At 41.7% G+C, this 16,781-nt stretch overlaps 1 protein-coding gene across 1 annotated transcript in view; it reads right to left on the reverse strand.

The window, feature by feature from the left end:
• Positions 1-977: 977 nt before the first annotated feature.
• LOC104955406 (forkhead box protein J3-like) overlaps positions 978-16,781 on the reverse strand; it is a 15,984-nt gene continuing 180 nt past the window's right edge. The window contains exons 2-7 of the mRNA XM_010782733.1: positions 14,742-14,816; positions 12,421-12,504; positions 8,236-8,355; positions 5,764-5,919; positions 1,674-1,888; positions 978-1,218 (exon numbers count right to left, since the gene is read on the reverse strand). Of these exons, the coding sequence (XP_010781035.1) occupies positions 978-1,218; positions 1,674-1,888; positions 5,764-5,919; positions 8,236-8,355; positions 12,421-12,504; positions 14,742-14,816 (891 nt within the window). The remainder of the gene's footprint in view (positions 1,219-1,673; positions 1,889-5,763; positions 5,920-8,235; positions 8,356-12,420; positions 12,505-14,741; positions 14,817-16,781) is intronic.

The following is a 16,781-nucleotide window of genomic DNA, read 5'->3' on the forward strand; positions in this document are numbered from 1 at the left end:
GTTGTATTTGAAAAACAGAACTATTGCTGATTTTGTGGGGTGTCAAGTAAAACAACTCCATTAAGACAATGTTGACACATTTTCCTTCCGTGGAAACGATGAGAGTTCATATTGTATGTCATATTTGGACCCATAGTCTTCAGTGTCCTTTCTTCGTTTTAACATAGACACACTCACACACAATACTCGTGACCGCGTCCTCCTTCAGCTACTGGGCAGGAGGGGCATTGGCCCAGCCCGGCCCAATAAGCTCATTAATCAGGCGGGGTGAGGAGTGGGTGGGAGGAGGACACATCAGAGAATCTCATTATCGTACTTCACAGCGCTGCTAATCAGTGCATGTATTGATGATGTCTATTCCCATTCAGTGAGGGGTTATTACTGTTTCCATAACATGTAGGAAAGAAGGCACTCAGTCTTGTGTGTATATAGTATCTACAAAAAGCAGGCTTAGACTGACTGATATTAAGATGATACACTTTTGTATTAAGGTAAATGATCATAGTATAAATAGAAAGTATCTTAAAGGTCCCATGTCATGGCCATTTCTACTGATCATAATTCCATTGTTGAGGTCTCCTAAAATAGATTTATTCTGTGCAATTTTCCTAACTCACATTGGTTTCTCATACAGCATCTCTGTAAAGTATGTGTATTCACCGGTATTCACTCTGTCCTAAACGGCTTGTTGGAGCTCCTGCCCCCCCTCCCTGTGAGCCCAGTGTGCTCTGATTGGTCGCGACGTGAGAGGCTCGTTACTATGGTTGCGAGGAGCAGACAGGCTTCCGTGTCAGCGATACAGCTAGAACAAGCGAAACTCATCCTGAGCACACACAAACACTCACAGCCGAAGTAAAAACAATAAGTGTGGCTTGATATTGAGGTGTGCTCAGGATGAGTTTCGCTTGTTCTAGCTGTATCGCTGACACGGAANCGTCTAGGTGTTGCGGTGTATATTGTTTCTTCCAACAGTATTCTCACTTGTGTTGTTTTCTTCCGCGATGTGCCCCTGACCACAAATTGAAGGGACCTTGTCCAGAGGGTGAACACAGGCAGCAGTTACGGAGCTCAACAGAGCGCATCAATCTCCTCGGTTCCCTGAAAGGCGCGTGGATGTGTTTCGTGGAGGAGAAATCGGGGGGAGAGCGAAGGTGATAGGGGGTGGTGGAGGATGGTGGTGGGGGGGTCTGAGTGGAAGGAGGCCTGTTGACCTGAAAGCTTTAGGAGCAATTAGCAGATGCTTCACAAACTTAAAACCAATCTAGATAGCTGTCTATCAAGCTGCGGAGCCCCTTGCTCTGCTCACTGCAGATGTTTCCAGTTCTTTTTTTTCCTCCTTCTGTTGAATCTTCCTCTTTAATTGCTTTTACTCATATTGACTGAACGAGCCATTAAATGCAGATATGGCGGAACAACAGATTGTTTGTTTATTAAAGTACAATAGAGTAGCGATAGAGCGTGATGGAGGTTAATACTGGAATGCTTTAACGCCAATGGAAGCCATGTTAAATACATCTCCATTTCATTAGGAGCTTAAGCTTGACAGTTCATTATGTGCATGAAGCCTAACCATAAAACGTTTTACAAGGTTTTCATTTTTCTCTGCAACACATGTGTCAATTAAGATGTTGGACATGCACACATGAACAGATACACACTAAATCCACACCCACCTTGTGTGAGAAGGACTGCTCAAAGACACACTGTAAAGACTGGCGGAAAGAAGCGCTGAGGTCCTCGAAGTCCGAGGAAACAGAGCGGCTTTTCCCGCGACGTCGGGGACGGGCAAACACGAACCGACTGGTGCTGGAGGGGAGGGGGGGGAGGCGGGTGTGCGGGCTGCTGGAGACTCAGGACTGGGACGAAGGCTCCGGAGTGGCTGCTTCACCTTAGAGAATTACAGACAGAGGGGAGAGAAAACAGACGGGCAGAGGTTTAGAAATACAAATCAATGAGGGTATTGGTTTGAGAAAAACACACATCAAACGCTGAATTCACATTGCAGTTCAAAGTGTAAAGATTGCGGTCAGACCAGCATCAGCACTGCATCTAAAAAACACACCCCATGCACTTCAATGAGACCAATATGGCAACTGCGATCATATTATTGGAGTAAAAAAAATGCAACACCAAGAATGAAGCAACTTGTTTTGTGCACAGTCCTGGTACTTCTGGGGTTTTTAGCAGTTATTGTAACAGAAATACAAACATTGTAATTAAATATGACGAGAGGCAGCTCTTTGTGCCTGTAGCCATCAGGCTGAACAATCAAGGGTTAACCATGTAACCCATCAAAAATAACCTGCACCTAACATTAATAATATTGGCACCCACTCTGGTACCTGCACATTTAAATATATATATATTTACCATGCTAACAAATCTGTATGTACATTCACCGGATCAAAATGTAGCTCACGTTATTGTCATTTCTATTCATACTGTTAATACATGTTTATTCTTATTTAATTTTTTCATATTTTATTGTACTGCCTGATTATATTCCATGTTTGCTATCTGTGTTTCTTTCTTATTCTGTTGCTGCTATGACAACTGCATTTCCCTATGGGGATCAATAAAGGTCCTTCTTATGTTATCTTATTTTATCACGCAAAAGTGTGGATATTAGGTACAGTGACTATGATAAGCAGAAGCAACTCTTACACTAGGTATAATAATGACAAACACCAAACAACCTAAAACCAGCTGTTTGGGTAATGCATTAAAACAAATCAGCACAGGTTGACACTGACTGACGGTGAGCTCACAACTCCTCCAACAGAGATTTAGAACATTTAATGAACATCAACATATACAGTTTTTAAAATCCCTGAGAAACACTGGAATAATAATAATAGAGGAGGCAGTGGTGGCAGGGGTTAAACTGCTGAAGGCAGGTAGCGGCGCGGTAGCCTGGTATGCAGATTTAATGAGCGGCAAATGTTTATATGGACTGCCTGGTGTTGAGACAGGACAAGGACATATTCAGTAGGATTGGAAGATGAGACTATAACAACGTCTGTGCCTGTCTAAGCTAAATTGAGGCTCAAAATGATATATATTATACCAAATACAGCATATATAATAAAGATTGTAAGATTAATAGAACAATGATTACACGACAAATTGGCTGAGTTGTCAAATGTTGTCTCAGTGTTATATAAAACTGTGCAGAGTTTGGTATTTAAAAAGTCTCTTGAAGAGGCCTCTAAGCATTGCAGTGGGCTGCTGCCTGTTAGTCACTGCACAGGGCAGCACAATGTTCCTCGTAGGTGAAACTAAATTAAGAAACCTGAATTTCATTTGGAAGAGCTGCACTCTGAAATAGATAAAAGTTAGATTCAATAATGATCACATTTAGTTTCAAGAAATGCAATTTATTTTCCAATTGTGCCATTCAAATTAAAATGTTCCCATTAATTCTTCCTAGAAATCATTTTTTTATTCAGCATGATAAACATAACAAATTCAATTTCATGCAATTAAAAGGAAATCTTTTTACTGGCACGGGTTTCTTTTCATATGAACACACAAAAACAAAATCCACTGCTTCAATTTTCCTTCTCATATTGTGAATGCAGCCTGTCGTCCTCTACCCTCAATCATCTCATCCCAGCTGTCATCCTCCTCACCATCCGCCCGGCAAACACAAGCAATTTGCTGTGAACAGTGTGCCTCCGCAAACTTAGCATGACACATCCTCCACACATCTACCTCCACCCAGCAATGGCCGCCTCTCCATCAGCTCTCTGTCTTTGAGGTCTCTGCCAGTGATGCCACCAGTAATCACGTCAGTTGAGGGGGGGTTCACCTGCAGCAGGTAATGAGGCAGAACTAACCCTGATCCCCCCCGTACCACACTGCAGATGAGGCCTGGAGCGAAGGAAGAGGAGGAGGAGGGGGTGGAGGAGGCGATGCAGGGAGGAGGAAAACAAAAGATGGCCTCTAGAAAAGAGAGGTTAACGAGATGAGATTGCGCTGACCTTTGCTAATGCAGGTGGGAGGTGAGCGGGGGAAAGTGATGGATGGTAAAAAGGTGAGCAGCTGTTACAAGGGAAAAATAATGAAGAGTTGGAGGTTTTTTCAGCGCTCCTGTAATTTCGGACCAAATGTTTGTGAGACTGGCCTTTGATATTGTATTTGGTTTAAAGGGACGGATGAAAACACATTGATAAACACGACAAATGCAGCACAAGTCCTTCAGAAGTTCTCATAATTACATGAAAATAATAAAAAATGAATGAATAGCCACAATGGGATTAAGTTGCTGCAGCATTGAGTAATATGGTCAAAAAAGGTTAAACAAAAGGATGTACAAATAAAAAAATAAGCTATTTTCGTGTATTCCCTTGGAGCATAAAAGTACATCAGGAGAAATTATAAATAACTGATGGCAGCACAAGACGAAAAAGTTATTGTGCAGCAGCCAATTTGCATCTTAACATGGGTGACATTTTACATTTAAAGGTCAGATAACTATTTTTGTTTTTGTTGTTATATCAGCTGGTGATAATAATTTCTTGTTTCTATCAAATATGTTGTTTTAAATCTCTCAACATGTGACAGTTTAGTTCATGACAGAAGAGGTGTCAAATCAAGTTCCTCCTTCATAGAAAGACGACTTATCATCATGTCACACACACACACACACACACTGCTTGAGACTAAGTAATTTGAAGGACCTTGTCTCATAAAGGACGAGGGATCCTTTAAACAGCTAGTGTGAATCTTGCCAAATATGTTTCAGTGTATCAGTGAACTGCCAAGTCTGCATTTTACTTTTCACCGGCCAAGACTGTAGGCACTCTAGCAGACGACGAAATGGGACTGCCTTGATTCAAACAAACGTTGGGGTGAGTGAGTGAGAGAGGGTGAGTGTGTGTGACTTTTTCTAGTGGTCAAGCATCATTTATATGCATCAGAGATGATAAAGGGGAGCTGTCGAGACAAAGGGATGACTGGATGTTTCCTGTTGTTTTATTTGTGCTCTATGCAGCTACTTCTATCAAAGCAAAGCAGCATTCCCTAAAGGTTCAGAATTTAAATTGGCTGGTCGACCCTTAGGGGTGTCAGGGGCTGCTAACAGTATCGATAGTCATCTGCAAAACAAAAATTCAATTCACAAGCTAAATAATGCAAATGTCTTTGCATATAAAGCAACTGTGAAGAGGCAATCTACACTTTTGCGATCGCAGTTGAAGCAAAAATACATGAAGTTTTGATACAAATATGGGTTTTGTTCTGAGAGGTCAAATAAATCTCTATTTGGAAAACAGGGGGTTATATATTCATTCTTGTAACTACTCGTCTATTCATGCCGTCTGCACACCTGAATGGATATTACACTAACATTAAAATATCATCCAAGCACTGCAAAAGCCAACTGAAAATGTATTTGCTTGCAAAGAATGACTATGAGACAGGAAATGAGCGTTTCAGCCGCTGGTTATCACTTCCTCAGCCTGCTCAGGGTACAGCAAACACCTTCTGTACTGACAGTGTCTGCACCGGTGACCCAATCCTCCAGATAATGACAGAATCAAGTGACCAGAAGAACATATAGTACACATTATCTGAAATGCTGCTGGTTTAAGATATAGCAATTCTAGATCTGTTTTTAATAGCAGGACTAAATGAAATGCTATTAACAAGAGTCTGAGGCAGCATCAGATCAGCTGTCTTCCCCGTGCAGAAGGACTTAAAGAAAAGAGAAATGAAGGAGCTCTCACTAGACTTTCACCTCAAATAAAGAAAAGGTCTTACTGGTGTGTAGCCGTGTACGTTGCTGCCGCTGCTGACGGCGGTTGTCAGGTTGTTGAGGTTGACGGACGCCATACTCTGCTCGGAGAGGCTGTTGCTCAGGCTGCCCAGACTCCCTGGACTCTCACTGCCCTCAGCCTCAGGGTTGTACAGTGCTACCTAAACACACACACAGGATCCATGTAAAAACAACATTAAGGAAATCCATGAGCCAAAATGTTGAAGCAATACCCCATATTAACTCTTTTAAAAGGCAGTTATTCATGAGTTTATTGCTCCTCTTTCCCCACTTTAGTACTCTCGCTTGTTTTGTCCCCTTGTAAATCCAGTCTGAAGTGAACACTGTCCACCTCAACACGTTACCTACGCACCATTAACTTATGGGACAACTCGTGAGGAAATATGGAAATTAAAGTGCTGGTATATAAAAAGTGGTCCTGCTGCTACAAAACATCACAGAATGTAAACTAATGATGATTTTCTTTTCTTCCCTGAACATGGTGATTATGATTAAATGTCATGACCCAGAAACCACTAGGTCACTTCAGAAATTACTTTATTGTCTGAAAGTTTGGCACCGATGGAGACACGAGTTGCGCTTCAGAGGAAGTGTACTGTGTATTATCTTGTGGTGACAGATCACAAAGCCTTTAAAAGAAATGCCTCAGGATTATGTTGAATCATGTTTCTCTTGTTTTGTTTGAATGTCAGTACTTGTGAAGCAGAGCGCCAGTGTTACCTCCAGGCTATATTTAATTGTACAGACACAAGTGAAATTATAGCCTTCGGGTGAGACAACAGTAAAGGATCTCTGGGGTGGTGCTCTACCCTGTAGAGCATCTTAGCTGTAGCTGAAAACAAAGAAGTGTTTTCTGTTTCCTTAAATGTTAATCCTGAACCTTTTTTTGTTCTGGTGTATTTGGTGACATCGCAGTGAACCTTATTCTCATTCTTGCTGTGTTACTGCACTAACAAGAAAATAATTGTGTGTTTTACTTTGAACATTAGTAGTTTATATACATGCATAAGGAAAGAAAAGGGAAACTGGCAATGACCATTCACCTTTGAAATTATTTTTTTCTTCTTAGACTTTCAGTTACTGCAAATTAACAAACTCAAGTAAAAAGATCTCTGAAAGTAATTAATGACTAGAACAACCCTCAAGGTAAATATATCTGTTATTCTAAGCTCTTGAATCATCTTATAGGAATGTATTTTTCAAAAACACAGGCCCTCTCCAAAGCAAACTGAATATAGTGAGCCAATGTGTGAGTGAAGCACCGAAGCACTGCTGTGCCTGCAGGACACCGCCTGCCTGGATGTGGGTGGAAATCATTGACGTTGGCATCAGCATCATTACCATCAAGGTCCTCCTCTCCCTGCTCTGAATCATTTGTTCAAAAATGTATGGTGACGACTAAGACGAGTCAAGTTTTAACCCTCCCTTGAGAAAAAACGGAATTACTTTAGAACAACAGGTTTCTTGTTGTGTGACACACCAAACTGTACGGGGGAAACATTAACAACTTGATGCTGATTTCCTCCGCTGTTAATGATTTTGTTGTCACATTTTTAAGACGTTTTACGTCTGTTGAACTAAGAAAACTGGAGAAACTTTAACAGAGTTTCTTATGTTTAAAACAGTGGTTCTCAAAGTGGGGGGCGCAGAGGCATGCCAGGGGGGCCGCGAGAGACCAGGACGAAAAATGGTTATGAAAAAAAAAAAAAAGATTAAAAAAAAAAAAGAATTATAAATTGAAAAATTATTGATTCGAAAATAATATGATGCAGTACAGTACTTTTACGTATGTGTCTCTGTGTTTCATTAAAGCTCGGCTGTGTGTGTGTGTGTGTGTGTGTGTGTGTGTGTGTGTGTGTGTGTGTGTGTGTGTGGTCATTGCATAAGGTTGTGTGTGAAATTGATTGTAAAAAAGAAAAAAACTGAGACATTTTTGCTGCTGCTCTCTTTCCAATGCGCTCATTTCCAGTTAGTAATAAGTATAGCCTTCGACACATTCTTCTCAGCTTCAAGTACAAATGACTATCTTCTTGAATGATTAATTTGTTAAAAATCAGAATTACACATCATTGAGAAATGAATATTCATTACTTAGTGTCATCTTTCTGAGCTTTTTCATCTATTTTTAAAGTTCTGTATGTGATATTCAATCAATCAATGTTTATTTATATAGCCCAATATCACAAATGTTACATTTGTCTCAGTGGACTTCACAGTTTGTACAGAATATCAGTATGACAATATGACACCCTCTGTCCTTGGACCCTCACATCGTACAAGGAAAAACTTCCAGAGAAAACCCCACAGTTTAAAGGGGAGCATGGGAGAAACCTCAGGGAGAGCAACAGAGGAGGGATCCCTCTCCCAGGACGGACAGACGTGCAATAGATGCCGTTTGTAAATCGAAGAGATAATACATATTGAATCAATCAGCATGCAAACAACGTAACACTTACAGAGTTGCCGTGCCGTACCTTGTTGGTGACAGCGTTAATGGCCAGAGTGGGGGACGCCCCCCCCGACATAATGCAGTCCATCCTCAGAGACTCTGACTCCAGGCTGTATGGAGTCGATGCCTGCAGGTAGAGGACAGAGGACTGAGAACAAGGGTGGACACACCAAATTATGGATCACCAACAGTAGGACTTTTCATTTTGAAGTAGAAAAGAGCAGGTGTGAACAACCCAAGAATGTAAAAGTAAGGAAGAAGAGTATTACAATTTCAGTCGATATGAATCTGTGCACAACTACTTCTTCTGTAATAAAAGCAGAAGGAATACGAGATTTCACAGATTGGTTATATGCAGTGTTCAGTGACAGTAAAAGGGAGGAAGGCAATTTAATATGACAAGGTTATGAGAAATTACTGAACGCTGCAAGTTCATGATTTTGCACTGAGCCTCCTGAATCAGCGCCGCCCCTCAGGCTACAACTACGTGAACTAGTCGAGGCGCACTTCATTTAAATTGCCAGACACTAAAACAGCATGAAAAGTGGACACATCACTTGCACTTGATAAGAAATCAACCCATCCCCATGCATTATTCAAGTATCAAATGTCTTCAGCAGCAGTTTATTTGCTGCTGTCCTCATATAGAGCTAAAGTCGGGTTAACTCAGTGTGGGGATACGAGGAACTATTCAAAGATCGATGAGGGGCTAAATTGAAGGTTGCAGAATGGGGGAAAAATAGCAATAAGGACAGTATTTTTTCTCCATGTCTGACTCCTTTCAGGGTTCAAGACGGCTTGCCTGCCTTTCCCAAACTGCTTACAGTAAGAGGATTGGTTGGTAACAATGCAATCTTTAATTTATGATAAACTCCCAGTGAAACGGGTTGTCGGTTCCCTGGTGGAGGCACTTAAAAAGAAGACAACAGAGAGGTGAGCAGAGGAGTGAGGAAGGCTTGTGGAAGAAGGGGAGAGAAAGGGAAGAATAGGTAGAGATAATTGAGTGTTGACGGACAGGCAGACAGAGAGGCATACAGGAAATGAAAGGGAGTGATTATGCTGAGGGCACCGGAGACGCAGCTACTAAACTAAGTGTACGCTGGCTGTCTACACATTTACACAATGCATTTATGCAGCCGACGTTTAGCCCCGCTGCCAACTTCAAATCTTTTCAATTGCACAGCCCCTGTCATCAGGAGACTTGAAAGACTTTGACTGTGTAGCCTAGGTGCAACAAAACCCCAATGAAAACACAAGTGCATATTGAGCCTACCTTTCATTTTTTTTTCTGTTTCACGGAAGCACTGCCATAAATCTTAGCACTAAAAACCTCCCTGTTTCTCCTTAGCCCATGTGACAGCCCACAGTGAGTCTGCCAGCAGTGCAAGTGAGGCGTAAGAAAAGGGGTCGAAGGGCCCATCCATGTAAGACGAGATGACAAGGCTCTGAATTAATTAATGTTTGTAATAAAAATTAAAAAAATGGTGAAGAAAATATGTCTAACGGCAGCCCCGGGGCCTTCTGTGGTAATTAACTGGAACACAAGCCTAGCATACCCTTCCTCCTCCCCCTCTTACTTCTTCCCTTCCTCCCCCCTGATTTTCCCTCTCTGCTCGCTCTACCTTGATTTCCTTCTCTTTCTTCTGTGTCTTTTCCTTTACGCTTCTTCCTATTGTTCCCCTTTTTCTATCCTCCCCCCTTTCTCTCGCTTTTACCTCAATTCTTCCTCCAATGAGCAACTGTGATTGTGCACTTTGCCGCTCCACGCCTGCCTGCGTTCCCTGGAGAAGAGAAGGCGGCTAAAGCAGCGGTACAGGCAGAGAGGGAGAGGGAGAGGAGAGAGTGGCAGACAAACAGACGCACAGAAAGATAATGATCAAGATACACAAACAGTGACGGAGACGCAGGAGGAGAAAAGAGGGAGAAATGACCAGCTGTGCTGCACCATGATGAAAGACTCTGCAGGTTGTTAATGCATCAACCAACAGTTATGTGTACATTCAGAAGAAACCTCAGTGGGTTATCAGCTGGATACATAGAGTGTAATAACAGGAGGCTCTCTGCCTGCTGGAATTAAAACTCCCATTTGAATAAGTTGCTCGACCTTGGCTGAAGAAGGGCGTCGTGTTACATAAAGCCTGCTGTTAATATCGGATATTATCAATCGCTATCACTTAGCATTTTCTGCAGATCATGAAAACATTGCAGGTGAAATGTTATAAATCCTAAAGCTTCATTAACATGTTATAGAGAAGATTGAATCAAAGTCAGTCTTGATGTGCTGCTAACCAGCTGCACCATTTCTTCTTTTTTTGTTTAATCAATGATATTTAATGTCGTGATACAATTGTCTAAATTCATAATAACCAGCACGTACTATCTTTCTCATGTGAAATATTTTGACGGAATATCATTTGAATGTTACATTTCTTTCTCACACTTTGCACTAATGTTATCAATTAAATGAGAAATTTAAATTCCAATACATTTGACAAGTATTTAGTTCACATAGATAGAAGCTTCCAAAACAAACATAACCATGTGTTTGATGTTATATTTATTAATCAAATTACCAAAAAACATGCTTTATCGTAATGGATGGTGTTATCAGTATAATTAATCTAATATAGATTGGTGCACATACTGTATCATGCAGATGGAGACAGAGGTGAAGCAGGAGCTGCAACACACCATGGAGCTCACTGCTTTGTGTTGCTGATTGGAAGTGCATTCTGCCGGGTTACAAACATTCATAGCCTCGACTGCTGTCAATCAATCTACCAAAACCCATTTTCCTTCCTACTTCTGTGTGTTATCATCTGTTCTGTTGTTCCTGTTGTTTCTGTGGAATAGTAAAAACTGGAAATCCAAGAGCCACAGATTTAACTTCTATATCCAAAACATGATCATGATCTTGTCAAAGTGGTTATCTTATGGCATGTGACAAAGAAATTGGCACATGTGCTGGATGTGGGTTTTTTCTATCAGACACAGGCACGTTTTCTAGCTTTCTCCAGTGGGAGAGGTCCAGTAATAAGCAGGTCAATATCAATCTCAAGGCACAAAGCAAGCCTGATGTCAAAGATAACCCCGTCCATTCAAACCAGCCAAAATTGGTATATAAGCTATAATAGAATGATAATTACAGAATCCTATTCAAACTCTGACCAAATTGTTTTCGGGAATGATAGACAACTGAGGACCTGCGAAACAAGCACATTGTGCAGCAAGTGGGATGCATTTGTAGCAAAGACAGGCAGGAAGCTGTAGATGATATGTTGTTCCTTTTGAGTTTTTTTCTTGGTACCGCTGATAAAACATAATCCCAAACAATCTTTTAACCTTGATGCAGAATCACCATGTGCAAGAAACGACTCAAAATGTGTAATCAAGCCAAACAGAATCAAGAGCTTGGATATGGACTCTTTACATTACATCTTTACATGCGCTGTTGCCTGCTGGTGTGTCCTGTTAACAATGAAAGCATGGAAAAGGAAAAAGATTGGAGGTCTATTAAATTAACTTCTGTTTTACTTTTTCCGACTTCCACTTTTATATTAATGCAGGCTCAGGCACGGTTATGAACTCTGACCCTTGAAACTTTCTCTCAGTTTGTCCGCCAGAGAAATGTATGGTCAAATGAAGTAATCTCGATTTCATTTTGTTTCAACACCAACATATCTGTAGCATCTCCAGTGACCTGAGCAGCTCTTTCTCAATTTATATTTGTTCTGATCCCTGATGTAGCCTTCTTAAACGGCTACATCATGTGACACAGTTTCTTCCCCTCCGCTACCGGCCTCTTAAACAAGGCCCGGCCCCCCCTCTGACACTTTACCTCAGCCACAACGTAGACTCTATGCATTACATTAATGCACACAATGTTCAAATACTGCTTACTGAACATATTTTATATTCTATAATTCACTGCATTCTATTTTGCCTTTAAATTACTGCTTTATTTTATTTCAATCTAACTATATATTATTAAAGAGTACTTAAAAAAAATTTTTTTTTATATTTTATGTATGCACCATGACATCAAGTCAAATTCCTCGTATGTGTGAACCTACCTGGCAATAAAGCCGTTTCTGATTCTGATGACAGTGAGCTTCAACTGGTATGAAGATATTTAATGGCAGCCGAAATAGGTTACAAATAACTTAAAGTTTAAGGTATGGTTAGTACTCACCCTTTCTCCGGAGCGCGGCCTCTTTTTCGGCCTGCTGGGTACCGAGTCTTCTTTAGGGTTGGTGTCTATAGCCCAGTAGGAACCCTGGAGTGCAACCCAATAAAACAAGGAGTTAAGATCTTGGTGTATTTATTTCCCGCTTTGGATTGCTCTGTTCGTTTAGGTAAACTTTCATATTGTTAGCCTTTAACAAACAATTTAAGCCAACCAACAACAGCCAAAACAAGGCACTGGTTGCATTTAAACATAACATTACATTACATGTTATTTGTTAGACGCTTTTATCCAAAGCGAGTTACAGTACATACATTCAGTACTGTGGACAATCCCCGCAGGAACAATTTGGGGTGAAGTGTCTTGCCCAGGAACACGACAACATGCTGACTGCAGTGGGACTCAAACTTGCTACCCACTGATTCAAAGTCCAGCACTCTAGCCACTGAGCCACAGCCGCCCATAAAACAAAAAAACATTTAGTTACCTCAAAGGATTTTAATTTCCTTAGGAGAAATGAAACAGACGGTTACATTTCATGTCAATATGAAGCCCCAGATATTTGTGTGAGGAAGCCATTTCAAATTGTTACTCTGAATAGTGCGCTGTGCTGTCATTAAGTTTAATTTTACTTAATATAATACATATTTGTTAGGGTGGTACAATTCAACACATATATGGTTTTGTCAGTCCATTTCCCCCCCATTTGTTTCAGATGCATCTCCACCTATAGTGGATACCATCTAGTGTCTCTCTTCCCTACTTCTTCTCAGTGAAGCTGTTCAGCCCCTCTGATGGGAAACAAGTGGCACTAAACAGAAGAAAAGCAATGGATGGATCTCCGCTGTAGCTGATAAGACCAATGTATGTGTTGTTATACCAGCTCTGTATCCAATCAGTTTTCTCTGGGTTTAGTTTCCTGTGGTGCATGCTCCTGCTTCCTTTCCCCCAAAAGTCCACTGCAATCCCTTTGATACCCAATGCTGAAACACAGCACACTCCAAAAGGAGTGTCACAGGGAGGTATAAGGCTGCAGACAGAATTCAGGAGGTTCAGGTAGACCACACACACACACACACACCTCATCTATGAACATCTATCCCCCCCTCCGCTCCCCCATGCTCGCCTCTTCTCCTCCCCCTGTCTCTCAGTCCCACATCAGTGAACAGTACACAGCCAATTAACGTTAGCACATGCATGATTTAGCTTCCCCCCTCTCTCAAACTGAGCTCGTACATTCAACTTCTCTTCACACAGATGGCCCCCCCACGCCAAAGTATTGACCACTTCGATCCACGGTGTGAATTAAAGTGCTGGTCAGGTCCAAGTCCAGCTCATCAGAGGGGAGCTGCTCTCTTTGTATCTTTGCAGACTATAGGCCTCCACTCAAGCCCAAGGATTTTGTTTGAATTATTTAAACCTTCTTCCCCCTAATTCATTTTTCAATGGCTCCAAAATTCCTGCAGCCTGGAGAAACTCCCTCCTCCGCTCAAACAAAATTAGTTTTGAGCGTTCAATGAAAAGTTTTGGCTCGTCAGTTTTTGTAAAAGTGGAGGATTGCTTCCCACATTAACCCTGTGATGAGTTCAAATGCAGACATTTGAGCTTTTTATTAAAAAATCTTGTAAAGGGCAAGCTTCAGTGATCAACTGTAATTACATACTTTGCCCATCTGAGCATTTCCTTCGATTCAGCACAAACAAGGCGTTGACAAATTGTTGTTTTTCAAAACGGCCCTGCTGAAGTGGCCGTGGCAACTGTGCTTCCCAACCAAAGCAGAAGCAGTGGTGAAACATACCAATGCTTCCTCAGATTGTGTGTGTATGTGTATGTGTGTGTGTGTGTGTGTGTGTGTGTGTGTGTGTGTGTGTGTGTGTGTGTGGTGTGGAACGAGCCATTTTGTGTGCGCGAGCGAGAGAGTGAAACAGGGCCTAATAAAGCAGAACAGATGCGTGAACAGGTTTGCATCTGAAGGAGTGTACCTACATATACTTATTATTCATTACTCTCTGTACCACATTATTACTTGGCAGAATCAATATCGGAAGAGCTGCAGAAAACACAGAAAGTGGCATTAGGCATTCAGATGGAGCTACAAATTGCTTTCAAGTTCAGACATGTTTTATGTGTGTGAGTGTAGGCCTATGTGTTTGTATGACAAAACATCAGAACAGGTGAATGCGTCTGTGTGGGCAGCCAAACACGTGAGAAGTAACGGCTGAGGCCGTATTTATAAGCTTGCCAAAAACAGGCTTGTATTTTCATTGTGTGTCGCACCGTAATTCAAACTGAGTTTTCCGGCAATACATTGTTCGGGAAATACTTACTTTTCCAGGGTCATCTTTGGAGCGAGGCACTTTGAGAAAACACTTGTTCAAGGACAGGTTGTGTCGTATAGAATTCTACAGGGAGAGACAGGCAGAGAGAGAGAGAGAGAAGAATGGGAAGAAAAGTTCATTTATTATCACCTGACTCTTATGAGTCCCTGGCACAGAATGCCTCTAATATTTGAGTTGCGGTCTCTGTCTTTTTAAATCGTGACTGCCCTGTTCAATGGACTGCATTTATATAGAGATTTTCTACTCTATGGAACCATTCAAAATGCTTGACAACATAATCCAACATGACTAGCATACAAATTAATTTGCAAATTTGGAGTTTAGCATTTTCAACATGAAGGCTGCAGGGGCCAAAAGCACTGGTCTTTTGATTAGTTGACAAACACTCTACGCTCAAGCTGAGGCCAATTTAGGAGGTGGAGAAAATCAATATCATCCCAGAAACCTAGACACATTATTTGTCTCCATTGCCTCTGCTCCATCTGCTGAAGCCGATGTCAGCTACAGGTCAGAACAAGTGTGGCTCTGGACCTCTGTCTGAGCCAGTAGAGCAGTCTTTGACCTTCTACTGTTCACCATGTAGAGTGAGAAGTGAGCTTTTATTCAGCAAAAGTAGACGGATGTATTGGTTCAAACTAAAGCATGTCAGTTTAGTCATACACACTGACATTTGAAACAGGTGTTTAAAACGCATTCAATGGGGAGAGAATGGAAAGAGAGGGAGGATGGGGCAACAGGAGCTGTGAGGAGGGGTAAGATGAAAATGTGAAGGGGGCTTGTTAGACCTCGAGCAGGGTGTTTTATTTGGCTTTATGGAAACTCAACTATTTTTTAAGCATATACCCAATTCATAGTGTTTGCAATAATGAAGGGAAACGGACATTCCCTCCTAGTATCAGCTCTGATTATTTGTGGATGTGCTGTGAACATGTGAATAGAGGTATATATAACAAAAAGAGAGAGAGAGAGAGAGACAGAGAGAGAGAGAGAGAGAGAGAGAGAGAGAGAGAGACAGACAGACAGAGAGAGACAGAGACAGAGACAGAGACAGAGAGGCAGGCTAACCTGACATGAACCTATTCTCCCTCCAGGCTCTCTGTTCTCCACTCATCTGCTGCTGCTGCTAATTAATACCACTGGGGAGGAGGAGGGTAGAAGGCAGAGGGGTGGGAGGTATTTCTCTGCTCTTTCTCCTGAGTGCTCACTGCTCAGCATCGGCTTTGTTTCTCCTACAATAACCACGTTCTCTCTGTCTGTAGCAAACCACATTAGCCAGGTCCTCCTCTGCCTTGCCTTTCTCCTCCTGGAAAAAAGCTCCAGCAGGTTTATGTGCTGTTCCTCTTAGCAGGTCAATGGCTGAATATAACCGTCAGTCCAGGAAAGTGACGGTCAGGTGATGGAAAAAAGGCAAGGAGGAACGCCAACATCTCGGTACACAAAGGCAACCGTCTCTTCTAGAAACCTTCCTACAAGAAGTGGCGTTGTGTCATTAACAGTGAGTCTGATCATTACTTCAATTACATTTGTATCAAAATCACAAAGGCTTAAAAATAATAAAGTGTATCTGTTCAATTCCATTTAGTGTAAAGGTCCCATGTCATGCTTTTCCGGTTATTACCCGTCCCCTTGTGTGTTATGAAGGTTTTAATTAGCATGTAAACGGTCTGCAGAGTCAAAACCCCTCAAAATACACCCTGTAGCGAGTAAAACTAACACAGAAAATACCTCCCCACAACGCCTCGTTGGAGATTTCTCATTTACTTTCTGGGTATCGCTACGTAGGGATACCAAGTAGCCACGCCCAGAGCTATGGCCGCACCCTCTGCCAGCCTTTCACGAAACAAAGCTTCCCAAACCTTTCAGCGATTCATGCCGGATATGTACAGCGTCGGGCACTGAAGAACGATGCTGTTCCTACTTTGTTTGGACCAGCGGGAGATTCGGGTACACAACCTATAAGTATTCATTGTTGTTTGTGTATTTATGATGTTTAAAACAAACAAGGTATCTACCATGACTGTTTAAATG

Source organism: Notothenia coriiceps, unplaced genomic scaffold (assembly GCF_000735185.1).
Source record: "Notothenia coriiceps isolate Sejong01 unplaced genomic scaffold, NC01 NC01_scaffold00024667, whole genome shotgun sequence".
NCBI classification, from domain to species: Eukaryota; Metazoa; Chordata; class Actinopteri; order Perciformes; family Nototheniidae; genus Notothenia; species Notothenia coriiceps.